The 15,839-nt window shown below is 37.1% G+C and overlaps 1 protein-coding gene across 1 annotated transcript; it reads right to left on the reverse strand.

Annotated features, from left to right (window-relative positions):
* Positions 1-512: 512 nt before the first annotated feature.
* meox1 (mesenchyme homeobox 1) lies at positions 513-11,092 on the reverse strand. Its single transcript, XM_063003774.1, has 3 exons — positions 10,269-11,092; positions 4,718-4,890; positions 513-1,180 (listed from the first exon to the last, which is right to left on the reverse strand). Exons 1-3 carry the CDS (start codon positions 10,747-10,749, stop codon positions 1,058-1,060), a joined length of 777 nt encoding a protein of 258 aa, XP_062859844.1. The 5' UTR covers positions 10,750-11,092; the 3' UTR covers positions 513-1,057.
* Between the last annotated feature and the right edge of the window lie 4,747 nt (positions 11,093-15,839).

The raw sequence follows: 15,839 nt of genomic DNA on the forward strand, positions 1-15,839 counted from the left end.
AGGTCTGGCACGGATTAATTCTATTTACATTATTTCTTATGGGAAAAATAGGTTTAACTAACAAACATTTTGACTTAAGAACATCCTTTCGGAACCAATTAAATTCGTAAGTCAAGGGTCTACTGTACTTGCCTGGGCTCATGAGGATGAATGGATAATACATTACTTACTTAACTGTTATTTCCAAGACAAGGACAAGAACGATGACACCTACTGTTGTAATACAGTTTTATGAGAGCCATAAATACTTTTTATTTATTGTTTTTTGTACAAATTTTGATTCTAAAAAGTTATGAAATGTAGTTACGACACAATAACTCCTGCACGATAATAACTAAGTCCTGCACGAAATATCAAAACATAGACAATGATGGATGGGCTGTATATTTTCTCACATTATAATTCAGCATTTGAGATAGTTCGCAATTGATTTATTCATTTGTTACATTTTTCAATATGCAACATCTGTGTTTTATCAAATTCATTTTATTTAATGTAAAAAAGACGTACAAAAATATTGGAAACAACTGTTTAAAAAAGTGAGAAAAGGCTTGACAGCATGAGTTAAGAGTAAAACTGAGAAATGTAGCATTAAGGCTGTGGTGCTTTGGCATCAGATCCTGAGATCCTGAGTGATCCTTTTTTTCTGCAACAGGTGGTTCTACTCAGGCATCGGAAGTTATCCCTGCAGCATGACTACATCAGATTTTCATTGCTGGAGGTCAAATAGTCAAAGCCATTAAAAACCAGGACTTGAAGAATAAACATACATCACATCTACGTATGACAAACTGTAGTCTATGATAAGTCTCTGACTTTCTTAGATGTGAAAGTATAATGTTTACACGTGGGTCTCACTTGTCCATTGCTGCAGCTCTTAAGCTTGCTACCCACCAGAAACATTTTCATGTAACAGATTCTCTGATTGTGTGAAGAGTGGTGGGAAAAATCATAGTAACCGCACTGTGTATTTACAACTCCTTGGTCACAGTCAGGGATTCCACAAGGCTGAGTGGCATCTGGGTGTTTTTCTAGGTCAAAGTGAAAGTCTAGATCATTACTCCGAGCTGGGTGAGGCGGCCGAATCCAACTCGTCTGCTTCCAGGTCGTGAGGGGAAGCCGGCTGACCACCTTTCACCCGCTTCCATTTCATGCGTCTGTTCTGAAACCACACCTTGACCTGGGGAAAACAGTCAATGGTAAAGGATTTCAGATTTAATTTCTCTTGATCAACATACAAATGTAACAAGATTTCTAAACACACAAACCATTCTGTATATTTTAATGCACAGATGGATATTTAATGTCCATCTTCAATGTCTGGGACAGTGGTAGCCTAGTGGGAAGGGCTTTGGGCTATCAACTGAAAGATTGAGGGTTTGAATCCCAGCTCTGCCATGCAGCCACTGTTGGGCCCTTGAGCAAGGCCCTTAAACCTCTCTGCTCCAGGGGCGCCGTACAATGGCTGACCCTGTGCTCTGACCCCAGCTTCCAAACAAGCTGGGATATGTGAAGAAAGAATTTCATTGTACTGTATATCTGTGTATGTATACATGACAAATAAAGGCATTCTATTCTATTCAAGCATTTTTTTTACTGTTAGCACTTTATGCCCCACCACCACCAACATGGGATACATAATTACTTTTGACTTGCACTGCTTTGCTCATAATACACACCTATATGTAGTCATTTACTATCAGGCTGTCTTACTTTTACAGCATTTAGCACATGCATTTATCCAAACAACTTATAAACGTCACTGAATACAGTTGACCTCGCTCAGAGGCCCAACAGTGGCAACTCACTAGTCCAGTACTTTAACCACTAGACTATCATTGTCCTGATAGATGTTATAGACAACGGATGGCTAAATATAAACTTAAAGAGTACTATGTTTATTCGACTTAAAGTTAAGGATTTTACTCTAAAGGTTGCTGACCACTTAGTAAACCCAAAAGCTGGAGGTAGAGATATACATAATGATGCATATGTTTATAGATATAATTATTATATTAATCAGAGATATTTAAGTTTACTGATATTACTTGGTTTGTGCACAGTGTTACTACTGGCACTTCTGGTGGATGTTAACGGCATTTTGTTGTATTCATACTAAAAAATTGAATTCATCTATCTATCTGTCTGTCTGTCTCTCCGTTTGTCAGTCTGTTCATCTGTTAGTCTACTCACTTTTGGTAGGTTCCATAATGCTGTTTCTTAGTTGATTGTTTCCTTAATATAATTTACAATAACACTGTTTAGCAATTATAATTTAGTGCGTCTTTTCTAATTCTTCTGATGATGATTATTATTATTGTTATTATTATTATTAAAGCATCATGTGACCTTTAAACCTCTTTCTTAGCATTACCCATGGAAATATAGTCTGGTCCATCTGTTCCCACACTATTTTAAAGCATATTCCCCTTTCTCAATCTGTCTGCCATTCATCGGAGAGTAAAACACGGCAGGCAGCCAAAGAATATCGGCCGAGTTGGAAAAAAGTACAGACAAATTTGCAAAGGGATTCAGTAAAAGCCCAAAGCAGTTTTGAGATCTAGTATGTGTGCATGTGCATGTTTGATGTGTGTGTGTGTGTGTGTGTGTGGGTGGGCCTGGGAAATCTATAACGGACAAGGCAAAGTCCTTGTTAGATGAAATAAGGAAGCACCCACAAAACTGGTGAAGGTAAATTAGCAGTGGTGATGGTGATTTACTCAGTATGGATTTTCATTTTATCCTGGTCAGGGTAACACGGGTCCAGTTCCAGAGGAAAACACTAAGGCAGGAATACGCTGAACAGGGTGCCAGTTTCTCTGCAGGGCTTTGTTTGTCCTCTCGGACATAGCCAATCATGTCTCTGTAGACATCTGGTTGGATGATAGCACAGCTGAAGTCTAAACCCGGATCTCAGAGGTGTTGGGCTAGTGTAATAGACCACGGCGCCACTTGAGCGCCCAGTATAGACTTTTACACTATGAAACAAAATACTCAAATTTTATGCCTTAAATATCATAAAATATAAATTGATTTAAGGGGGAAATAATTGATTTAAAAGTGGCAAATTGACATGTTTTAATGTTTTTATTGTAAAAATCGACCCCTTGGTTGTATCAGAATCACTTTATCACATTATTTTGCCAGGTATGTTATACATACGAGGAATTTGTTTTGGTGATACACATAATAATACACATAATACACATAAGAGTACACATAATACATATGTATGACGTGTAACATATAATATATTTAACAGACTCGACAGCACACGGACAAGTATTTAACCAGTATTTAACCAACATTTAAATACTATGAAATATTATGTATGAAATATTGCTAATTTTTTACTGATTATTTCTTAAGCAATAGTAAAGGAGTCAAATATAATGAATCATTGAAAAATTTTGAGAGCTAATTAAATTACATGTGTATTGTAAACACTTTAATTAGTGCTTGATCTAAATAGTTAAAAACTTAATAGTTAACACAGTATATGCAATACATTTTACATAAACAAAATACAATTGGCTTAAAAACAGCATTGAAACTTGAACACGTTTATTCTAACCGTTTAATAGACTTTATTTCTTTGTTGTAGGTTATTATTCACAGTTTTAAATAAGGTCCCAAACCTTTGCACCATTTATTTTATTTTATTTTATTAGTTAGTACTTATTTCTGGCATATTTTTACATTTCAATTTTTTTATTTTAAATTGTATTTATTTATTTATTTATTTTTTATTAATAACTAATATTGAAGTCATACAAAATAGATTCTAGGACACACAATCTGTAATTTAATACATGGTACATAGTTTGTACATATTTTACCTAGTATATCAGACCAAATTTGATTGTACATGTATTTCACTAGTAAATAAACAAATCCTCTCATTTCTAAACTTTTAACACTGTTGTTTCAGTAATATGTCATTTGACACACTCTATCATCAATAATGTGAACACAAAAAAATCTATTCTTTATTTAGATACAAATGCAAAATAAGGTCTTGCATACCATTCATTCATTCAGTCTTAATAACCACATCATTCTGGTCAGGGTCATGTTGGGTCCGGCACCACCCAGAAGCAGTGGGTGCAAGTTTAGAATAAACCTTGGACAGGCTAATCTATCGTAGGGTAACAAATCTTCAATCCCACCCAGGGGTAATTTAGAGCAACCAGTTCACCTTCTGCATGTTTTCTTTATTTATTTTTTTTTTTTTTCTTAGACGTTTTTTGGAATACCCACAAGAAACCCAGACAAGACAAGAGAAGACACTGCAAATTCCTCACAGATAGTAAGAAGAAGCAAATATCATACCTAGATGCCCATGATGCCCTTGTTGCTGTGCAATATCCACTCTACCAACTGCACTATGTTCCACCGCCATGCGCCCATGCATATTCAGTGGATTTTAATATGCTTAACATTAGACTTATGAATAGCTTTAGAAGGTATAAGTTGTCCTATTCTGTTCTGTTTGAATAGATGCTAAATGACAGCATGTTACACTGTTTATAAGTTATCATCCCAATACCTGAAGGTGTGGCTATGGGTGCAGATTAGATTCATTTATCTCTAGTTGTAGTATTATGAAGATTAATTTTGGATTAATTAAATTTGGCAAATTCCTGAGAACCACTCCTCTGGATGATGAGTAGATGCCAATAGAACATTAATTATGTGATAGGAACTTAGGTTATACCTGTCTCTCGGTGAGGTCCAGGTTGACGGCAATCTCGTAGCGGCGCAGGCGTGTCAGGTAGTTGTGATGAGTGAATTCAGCCTCCAGCTCCCTCAGCTGCTCCTTTGTGAAGGCCGTCCTCTCCTTCCTCGCCTTGCAGTTCGAATCAGCCTTATAGCCAGATTCTGAGGTATCTAAATCACATAAAGGTAAAAGATCCATAACTATTTACAAAAGTTCAATATTATATGGTTAGGACATATTTATTATGAAGAATGTGTTGGTAATTTGGCATGATGTATTCCAAAACAATTTGTACTTTATGGAGTTTCACGACCTTCAAAAACGGCATGAAATTAATAGAGATCTTAACAGCTGGTCTTTGTTTCACACATTTTTTACGAACCAGTTACTACTAGTCGTGACTCACGCAGGCCACACACTTCTATGGAGCCGCAGTAGATCAGAGGAGACCTAGGACCACGTTATAGTATGTCAGGGTGGACGAGGGCATGCCAAACAGGCCACAGAGGACTTGTGTTAGGAAGGAATGCACCGAAACACTGTTAAATTTGCTATCAAAACTACAAAGCCTTGGATGGGTATGGTTGTGTGAGTGTATGTGTGTGTGGGTCTTTTCTTCATGCCCTTTGCATTCCTTGCCATTGTAATTCATAAATAATGACATTTGGCAGTGGAGCAGAAACAAAAAAATTTATTATTTATTGTATAAAAAATTGTTTGGACTAAATTATTTCACCATCAAAACTTTAAATCAAGTGACACCAAAGAGCGACATAAAACCTTTAAGAATTTGCTGTTTGTGTCAGCCTCTCCACAATTATATAGCCAGATGTAACACTGACAGTTTGCTCAATAAAATATTCACAAAGCAACCTGTGCTGCATTCTAATTAAAATCTCATTCATTCAAACACAAACACCTGGCACAGCCCATATAACTGTGTGTCTGACAACCAAACAGGCTCCAATAAAATTCCCAGCGAAAGCCTATAAACTTTTAGTGACCGGCCCTAACCACAGCAGGGGTTTTGTAGGACTCACGACATTTGGCATGTTCTGAAATTGCTGCTCCATATGAAGCCACAAATATGTCCTCAGTTTAGTCTACCAAACAGCAAAGGCCAAGTGGTTTCACAGTACTGGAGTCAGTACTTAAACATTTCGAAAGAATAGATATGTGTTGTGATTATGGAAATTCTGGAAGTCTAGAAAATAAAGAGTGATGTGAATGTTCTCTATTTTTTATTTTTTTTGGTCAAATGTGAGAACATATAAAATCGAATGTGAAATCCTAATGTGAAATTGTTTTATTAATAGACAAACATAATGGCTCTTCTACTTTTATATTTTTTGTTTTAACCATAAAAATAACCAACAGGTATAATAAATTATTATCATTATAAATTAATTATATATGATAATTGTAAATGAAAGTCAACATTGCAGAACCAGTTTAGGGAAGACCCTTTCCGGTTCCAGCAATGTCTATAAAGACATGATGAATAGCTAGGTTTCAAGAAACTCCAGTGACCTGCAGTCCTGACCTCAGCTCTACTCAACAGCTCTGGAATTAACTGGAACATCAGTTGAGGCTTTCTTGACTAACATCAGTGCCCAGTCATACAAATGTTCTTTTTACTGAATGGGCACAAATTCATATAAAAATTTTAGTAAGAAGCCTTCTTAGAAAAGTGGCTGATGTTATTGCTGAAAAGATTACAGAGAGGTAACTCACTCAGCTTTTAATACCAACTGTTTTTAAAATGGGATTTCCAACATCATCCTCAACATGGTTTCAATAAGCATATTTTACTTGATACAATTACTTAGCATATTGTACATACATAATTAAATTTATCTAAAATTGATTATAGAATTATAATTATTATAAAATAATAATTAAAAATAAGAAAAATTCTTAATAAGAAAAATATTGTATGCATATTTTTAAACCTTACTTATAGCCTGGCAAATAATCTGTTTACATTCAAAATCTCACTATACGTTTTCTGATATCATTCAAATTTCATTTATGCCTGTTAACAATTACACACAATCAAACATAATCAAAAATGTCTTGTCACTTGGGACAAAAACGTTATGACAATACAAACAAAGCTGTGAAAGATTATCTTCACCTACTATCTAACTTACTTTACCCTACTTCATCTAAATAATCATGCAGTGTCATGTTTACCTAAAATATGCTGCATGTATATTAATTTCTATATCATATTTTACTTTTAGCTATGAATGAACACATTTATTTCAGATTGGTGCTGTCTCCTTTAGTCATGCCCAGTGTGTGTTCAGTGGTGATTCAGTTACTGCCTAATGACAGGAAAATTGTGGAATAGTGGAATTGTATGGAAGTTATTTTACAGATGTGGTCTGGCATGTTTCTACTAAAAGTGAAGGTTACGTTGAAGTAACTCAAAATGAATGTATTTGTATTGACACCACTTTTTTTCTCTCATGAACCTGTACATGGAAATGACTTGGATTACATACTGATGAAAATAAACCTTCAAAATGGAGTGATAATAATTGGAGTGATAATAATTTGGCTTATGTGGTGAACAGAATTCTCTGAATGTCATTTAAGTTGGTTTTTTTTGGGGGTAGCTTTTATCAGGTATGATTTACTAAGTACCCACATAGTAAATCAGTTTAAAATCTTAATATTTACAATAGTGATATAAAGTGTTTATATCAAATTGTGAGAACATTCATGTAATATTTAACCTGTTTGATTATTAAACTTTTAAACTACTGTAAAAAGTTACATCTTTAAAAACTACCTACTGACCGGATAATATCAGTAGGTAAGCATGCAGGAGTGGAATTGTATGGAAGTTATTTTACACATGTGGTCTGGCATGTTTCTACTCAAAGTACAGTTTACGTTGAGGTAACTCTAAAACACAGACAGTACATATATATTTATATTGCATATAATGAAGTCATAAGGACTGGTTGTACTGGGAGATAGATGGCCTCACTATGGAGTTTTGTAATCATTTGAAAATTGTCAGAGAGATATATTATCTTGCTTTTTTAAACAATACATTACAAAACCACTCAAACGCTATTTGAGAAATATATTTATCTTTTTAAAAGTTTGCTTTATTCCAGCAAGTCTGCCCTGTCCTAGTTTCCACAAAGTTGCTCCAGATGTGCCACAAACTTTGACGTTTTATTTTCCCTTCTGAATATAGCATAAAATTGTGCACATTTAAAATAGCTCATGCTTAAGACCACTATTTATAATTGAACAGGATAGGATATTTAAAAGATTTAATCTATAAGATATCTATAGGATTTAATTAAATGTACACTTTGGTATTCTGTTAGTAATACAAACACAACTTCTCTACTTTATAAATTGATAATTTTATTTATTGATTCTATTCTATCTATTGATTAATTTTATTCATTTAGAAATAATAGCTCCAAACTTATTCCATGTGTAAAGTAAAAATAACAAAGCACCAACTATTCTGGTGATAATAAATTAAGTAAGAATGTCAGTATTAGAGGATTAGTATCACTTTCATGACCTCAGCCCTCAACTCTATCAGATGAAATCTAGACTAATCCATAGACTGCTGTTTTCAATTTTACTGTAATTGTCTTGTTTCAGCTGGGTATATATCGCCCCGAGTATAGTTCAGGAACTGATGTTTGACACATTAAAAGCATCTATAGCATGAAAGTGTATACATTTAAATAATACTAGAGCAGTTAAATGTTTCTGATGACAAAGCTTTACCTAAGTATGATGATATAATATTAATGTGAAATATATTTCGTCCATGTGCCTACACAGTTTTACTGTAATTCACTGCACTGTTTGTTTTCCATCTATAAAATATTTCTGTAAATGTTTAGAGCTTGAGGCATCATGTATGACTCCAATAACTAATTATAATGTAATATTCAGGCTTTATTTCAGACAGGTGCAGTACACTCATAGTTGAATCTTGCTGTGTGGTGTTGTCTGCTATAGCGCAAAATGGAATAATGACTTAATCATGGAAATGCATTATTAAAATAATAGTAAACAGCACTTAAAAAAACAATATTTTGTCAAGGTCTTGTACAATTAATAGTGAATCTGCACCTTAGAGGTTTACCTGTGTGACAGCCACAGAATTTTAGAATCATTTTCCAAGATTGAATCCCTGCCATCAAAGATTTAAATTTTATTTTACAGTAATTGTGACAAATGTATGAGTATGAATTGTGACAAAAAGTAATTGTAAGAAATGTAAGAAAAATTAATTAATTATATGTTTTTGTGGGCGGGATGTGGCAGTATCTATATTGTGTAAAAGCTGCATTATAAAATTGGCCAAAATAAATTTATTTGTATTGACACCGGTTTTTTTTTCTTATGGACCTTTACATGGAAATGATTACATACTGATTAAAATAAACCTTCAAAATTGAGTGATAATAATTGGAGTGATAATAATTTGGTTTAGGTGGTCAACAGAATTTTCTGTATGGCATTTAAGTTTTTTTTTTTTTGCTTTTATCAGGTATGATTTACTAAGTACCCACATAGTAAATCAGTTTAATATATTTATATTTACAATTTAAGGATTTAATGATTTTAAGTGTTTATATCAAATTTAACAGGACATTCATGTAATATTTAACCTGTTTGATTTTTAAACTACTGTAATAACTTAAGTCTTTAAAAACTACAAATATTAATAATAAACAATGAAATAGTTTGTACTTATACTATATACTATACTATATAAAATAATCATAGAACATAATTATTTGTTCTTTTGAGGTATATAAATTACAACTGAATAAAAAACTATTTTACAATATAGAACATAAATAATAGCTATAATTAGCAATTATTCAGCAATGATATACCAATCGTCTTTTTATGTATTGTGTTGTATTGTATTACACATTTATAATGGTGTTTATATTTGCAGTATTAAGCAGTCGCTTTTATCCAAAGTGACTTACAATTATGACTTAATACAAGTTGAGCAATTGAGGATTGAGGGCCTTGCTCAAGGGCCCAACAGTGGCAACTCTCGGTGGTAGTTTTAATTTCTAGTCCAGTACCTTAACCACCGAGGTACCACAGCCCTGCTTGTATCTATAATAGTATATATTGCAACAACATGGAACATAGGGCAAATGTTTGCATTTTTACTTGTTCACCTGGGTTTCCTCCAGGTACTCATAAATACTCTACTGGCTCTAAATTCACACCTAGTTGTGAATTAGTGAAAGTGTTTGTTTGTTGTGGATTAGCACCCTGTTTAGGATGTTTTACTGGTCTGCTTCCAAATGGCACAGGACTCATCATTATCCTGACCAGGATGACAGTTAGTGAAAAATGAATGAAAACTTTGAATAACTTTTCTGAACTCTAGAGTGGATTCCTAACATCTTGTAGTATGTTGAACAAAGTCTAGCAATGATAAATACTGTAGGTTACATTACAGGCAAGGCATAATAATAAGTCATTATTTCTTCAGACTACATCGACTGTCCTATAACATCAGACTAACCTGTTTGTTCTCGTTTCCTTTTGCAGCTTTTCTTCTCTGTGTCGGCTGTGGCGATGCTCTGAGGCGAGTAGTCTCCCTCCAGTCCCGGTGTCACCGTTTCGGGTAGCCTGTCTGCCCCCGTGCTGCCCACATCATCCCCTCCGGCTGCTCCTACTGCCACCGCTGCAGCGTGGCACAGCTCCTGTCCTCTGCCTCGTGGCTCACATGGACCGAACTGCCACTCTGCACGCTGGTATCCTAATTGAACGTCTGAGTACAGTCTATCGTCGCGTGGGTACGAGTGCGGCACTGGTACCAAGCATGAACTGGAGAAGTCTGTGTAGGCCAGGAAGTCGGGCTTCTGATGCAGGGCGAAGGGGGCCTGTTGGTAGGACTGGAGACCCGCTCCAGGGATGCCAGCAGGGTGAGGGGCCCTGGCACAACCCCACAATGCACTGCCAGGATGAGAGCTCCGCATGCAGCTGCTAGCTGGTTGATCCATGCTGAATCAGAAATAAAGGTTTGAAGTCACTCAAACTCCCGCACACTCACAATAAAAGGTGAACGTCCCTCAGAAAGGCAGCCGGCCGGTCTTTGTGTGTTTTTACACACGCGTCGTCATCTCTGAGAGTCAGCCTTGACAAATCACACGCTCAGTAAGAACACTTCAGAGTAGCTCTATAGCATAAAATGAAGTGTGAGGTCAGACACCCAGCAGCAGCTCTGTTACTACAGCATCACTTTTTCTTACTCTGAAAGTGTGTTGTGTGTGATGTAGCCGTGAGACCCCCCTCTCACACCCTCTCGTTTACTCTCTCATGCAGCCCGATAGATCCACTCCCAGCTGTATGGGCCGCTCTCACAGTTCTGAGGAATTCCTGTCAAGTGATCCCACCTCTCTTTTAAAGGCTAAGGTGGGAAAGAGTGGCAAGTTTGTGGAGTGTAACATGAGCTTGGAGAGGAGGAGTCCCGCCGGCCACATGTTGGTACCCTCCAACCCAGCCCTGCCTCATCTACTATTAATCATGGGGGGAATTTTATATGCACATCTAATGGGATTTCCAGGTGCAAGCTTTTAAAGGAACACTGTCTGTAAAATATAAAACGAACACCCACATGGGAAAAAGGGCCAACTTTTCCTTTCTGCCCCCCCTAACAAAAAAAGCCCATTCTTTCATTTCCAGGCAATTTAGCCTGACATGCAGTACAATTTGGCTTTAACTATTAAATCATAGTGTGTGTTGAAGCAGTCAGCTTGATTGCCCTTCTGTACTCTAGTGTTAATTTAATTTAATTTAAGCTATGATTTTCTTAGATTTTTATATTATTTTCACATTTAAATCAAATTTACCTTTACTTCAATTCAGTGTTTTATTTGTTGTTGTTTTTAGTCATCCAGTTGAAAGATTTCCCTACTCCTGTGTTGTTGTCTGTGTTATTAGCAGCAAACTGCAGCTGAACTGTAAGGTGCATATTTTAAAACAGGGGCATCCCATGCACCAGTTTCCAATACATCTTAAAGCCAAAATACCACTGGTCCCTGTTATGTTTATTTATCCTTTACTTTCTGCTCCAAGTGAGTAAGAAACATGATGGTATATACACTGATCACCCATAACATTAAAACCACCTCCTTGTTTCTACACTCCCTGTCCATTTTATCAGCTCCACTTACCATATAGAAGCACTTTGTAGTTCTACAATTACTGACTGTAGTCCATCCGTTTCTCTACATACTACATACTTAGCCTGCTTTCACCCTGTTCTTCAATGGTCAGGACCCCCACAGGAGCACCACAGTGCAGGTATTATTTAGGTGGTGGATCATTCTCAGCACTGCAGTGACACTGACATGGTGGTGGTGTGTTAGTGTGTGTTGTGCTGGTATGAGTGGATCAGACACAGCAGCGCTGCTGGAGTTTTTAAACACCTCACTGTCACTGCTGGACTGAGAATAGTCCACCAACCAAAAATATCCAGCCCCGTGGGCAGCATCCTGTGACCACTGATGGTCTAAAAGATGACCAACTCAAACAGCAGCAATAGATGAGCGATCATCTCTGACTTTACATCTACAAGGTGGTTCAACTAGGTAGGAGTGTCTAATAGAGTGGACCCAAATAATACCTACTCTGTAATGGTCCTGTGGGGGTCCTATATATATATATACATTTATTAAATAATAATGTTATGGCTGATCAGTGTATATACCATAATTTGATAGAGTGCTTCTATATGGTAAGTGGAGCTGATAAAATGGACAGTGAGTGTAGAATCAAGGAGGTGGTTTTAATGTTATGGCTGATCGGTGTATATTTTTGTTCCAGTATTTTTTCAGAAAACAGCACTAAACACCACTGAGTGCTTTGTTATTGTTATTACTACTGTATTATAATTTAATTTGATATTTTAATTTTGATTTAAGTCAGTTCAACCAGGGCAGGTATACAAACGCAGGTCTGTTCATATTGGCACAAAACTCCTTGAGTCATTTGAACAACTGACTTAAATCATTAAGAATATTTTCCTTTTTAGTGTGCTAGAAATGTGAGTCATAATTAACACACTGCATATGTGGTTTCCATCATTCCAGTGTAACTCATACAGTGACGTCTTTTATTTTCACGCAGTTTAGGTCAATTTAGCTTTAGCTTCCAGATCACTGTGTGTTTCAGCAGTAGTTTCTACGTATATTATCCATTCTTCACACTGCTGATTAAAAACACATTTTGCCTTTGGTGCATTTTCTCAATAATCTTACTACTTTTGCTCAAGCAAGGCAGATACAGAAAAGAAAATCTGCACCTATTAACACTGCATTCCCTAAAGCATTTGATTAAGTGCATCAGATCATTTGAAGTATGTCCTGTTTTAGTGTGAAATCATAATTAACTAATTGTGTATGTTATTGAAGATAATTTGAGAATAATTTAAGTAAAAATCATTAAATGTGACAAACTTGCCACTCAAGTGGTGCAGCGGTAAAACATGCTAGCACACCAGAGCTGAGATTTCGAATACATCGTATCGAATCTCAGCTCTACATTAACAACGACTGGCTGTTGTTCATTGGGTAGGGTAAGCCGTATAGGGACTACTCATAAATGAGCGAATTACAACCTCTGCTGGCTGGTTGATGGCATCTGCACAGAGTCGAGGAATAATGCTGATCAGGGTGTGGCTCTCCGTGCACAAAGCTGATTCACATATGAACTCGCCTCGTGTAGGTGAAACAAACATTAAAATGCAACTAAAAATTTTTGGTTTAGTTTAGTGATGTAACTATTGTACAACATCATAATTTTATTTAGTTACAAAAGAGGTAGTACAAAGTTTACATGTCCAGACATGTGGGAAGTATGTTGAATGTGTTTAAGGTGTATGTATGTTCTGGTTTATTTATTTATTCGAATTTTTACATCATGTTTTACACACTTTGGTTACATTCACGACAGAACAGTTAGTGACATTAAGGTTTTTTTAAGGTCAAACACAGTCATGGACAATTTTGTATCTCCAGTTCACCTCACTTGCATGTCTTTAGACTGTGGGAGGAAACTGGAACCCCCGGAGGAAACCCACGCAGACACAGGGAGAACTGTTCTGGTTTCAGGTGCTTATTTAACAGCATGTTGCTAATTGCATTTAATTATCGGAAACATAATATTTGTCCAACTTTATATTTTAGCAGTATATAACGTTTATAATGGGAAGTGCTTCTATCATGGAGAAACAGGACACTTGGTATTGTTTCCTTCTGAATAAGCAATATTTCACCAGGCCCGTTGTGTAATCAACATTAATCACTGATAATAGTACAGTTTAAATACAATATGTCTGTGAATTTTGTAAATGTGGTCAAACTGTTTGTTCTGCACATAGTTTGGACCACTGACTCGTATTCTGTGCCGGCTCTATTACTGCATCTATCAGGTCTGGGTTGCACGGACTGGATGTTATTTTGCTGCTGTACTGTGTGCTCTGTTATTTGAGCACACTTGAGGTTTGAATTCATTTCTGGGTCCCGTGCTGAGTTAAGAATGACGTAAATTATATGTTAACATAACTATTTGTCAATAATTGCACGTGGTGTTGCTTCATTTTTCCCCTAATTCTGTTCCTAAGGCAGAGCCAAAGACCTTCTGCTCACCTCCAGCAGGATTTGTCTGACCATGAAGGGGCTGAGGTCAGCCTAAGATCCTTTCCCTTTAGCCAGCGAATAGCTGAGCCATGAGGCATCCCTCTTTTTCGGGTAATGTGGGCCATGCAATGACCACAGGGGGTTGGGGTTACCTAGCATTTGTGGTTAGTGAAGGCCATCTGTGTGGGAGCTATACGTTTGTGTGTCTGTGTGTATGTGTTTGTGTTAAGATATGTGTGTGTGTGTGTGTGTGTGTGTGTGTGTGTGTGTGTGTGTGTGTTTCCATACACACATTTCTTGAGAAAGTCAATTTAAGTCATAAGCTTGTTGCTGCTCAGTGACAAAACCTGTTGCCATCAGTCTAGAGGGGCAGTTTTGGGGCAGCGAGGTGTTTTTGTGTTTTCATTTGATCCATCTTCATGACACCAGAGAAGATAAAGTGGATAGGAGGCTGAGGTCATAGAGCTGTGGGAAATCCAGAGGAACCTTCAGTCCAGCTGCACCCCTGCTGATGCCACTTCACTCAGCACACCAGGCCCAACACACACACAAACATTAAAATGCTGTTTGCACCATGGCAGAGATCCATGTTTTCACAAGTAATAGCCTAGTACCCAGTATAAGGACATGCCACATAGCAACTGGTTCAACTTTGTGTAAATGGTTTTAATAAAGATCAGATAATATTATAAATTTTATTTTAAAAAACTGCAGCCGCTCAGGTGGCGCAGCGGTAAAAACACACACTGTTCACCAGAGCTGAGATCTCGAATACATCGTATCAGCTGACTGAGGCTGAGCAGCCACATGAACAACGATTGGCCTGTTGTTCAGATAGGGGTGGGATTAAGCCGGGTGGGTACTCTCTCTCAGACTAGTGTAATTACGACCTCTGCTGGCTGGTTGGTGGCGCCTGCACGGAGATGGGAGAGGAGTGCAGTAGAGGGGGTGGCTCTCCGTACACAGCGCTGTACTACACTGCACTCATCAAGTGTAGGTGATAAGATGTTCGATTGCTGTGCACGTGTCGGAGGGGCTGTGGGGCAGCCTCGTCCTCCCCAATCAGAAGCAGGGACCGGCATTAGTGAGAGGATGATTGCAGAAATTGGATGCGCTAAAGTGGGAGAAAAAGGAAAAAATGCATGTATTATGTAACAGGTCTGGTCAACAGGTGCTTGGGTGCTACAGCAGTCTATTGCACTAGCCCACCAACACTGAGATCTGGGTTTGAATCTCAGTGGAGCTATCAGCCAGTCGGGCATCTACATAGACATGATTGGCTATGTCTAAGGAAAGGGAATATGACCAAAGCCCTACAGTGGATTAGTCCCCTGAACAGGGTATTCCTGCCTTGCACCTAGTGTTTCCCTGTGGAACTCAACCCTGACCTTGATTAAAGGACCTTGACCAAAGTGGTTGATGAAAATGGCATGAAACAAATTACATAATTC

This window comes from Trichomycterus rosablanca, chromosome 10 (genome assembly GCF_030014385.1).
Source record: "Trichomycterus rosablanca isolate fTriRos1 chromosome 10, fTriRos1.hap1, whole genome shotgun sequence".
Classification (NCBI taxonomy): Eukaryota; Metazoa; Chordata; class Actinopteri; order Siluriformes; family Trichomycteridae; genus Trichomycterus; species Trichomycterus rosablanca.

Bases quoted from the DNA above. Each gene is read 5' to 3' on its own strand.
- meox1 (XM_063003774.1), bottom strand. From the start codon at position 10,749: ATGGATCAACCAGCTAGCAGCTGCATGCGGAGCTCTCATCCTGGCAGT. The intron at 4,891-10,268 runs GTTAGTCTGATG...TATGTGATTTAG, and splicing joins AAGGAAACGAGAACAAACAG to ATACCTCAGAATCTGGCTAT. The intron at 1,181-4,717 runs GTATAACCTAAG...TGTTTTCCCCAG, and splicing joins TGGACCTCACCGAGAGACAG to GTCAAGGTGTGGTTTCAGAA.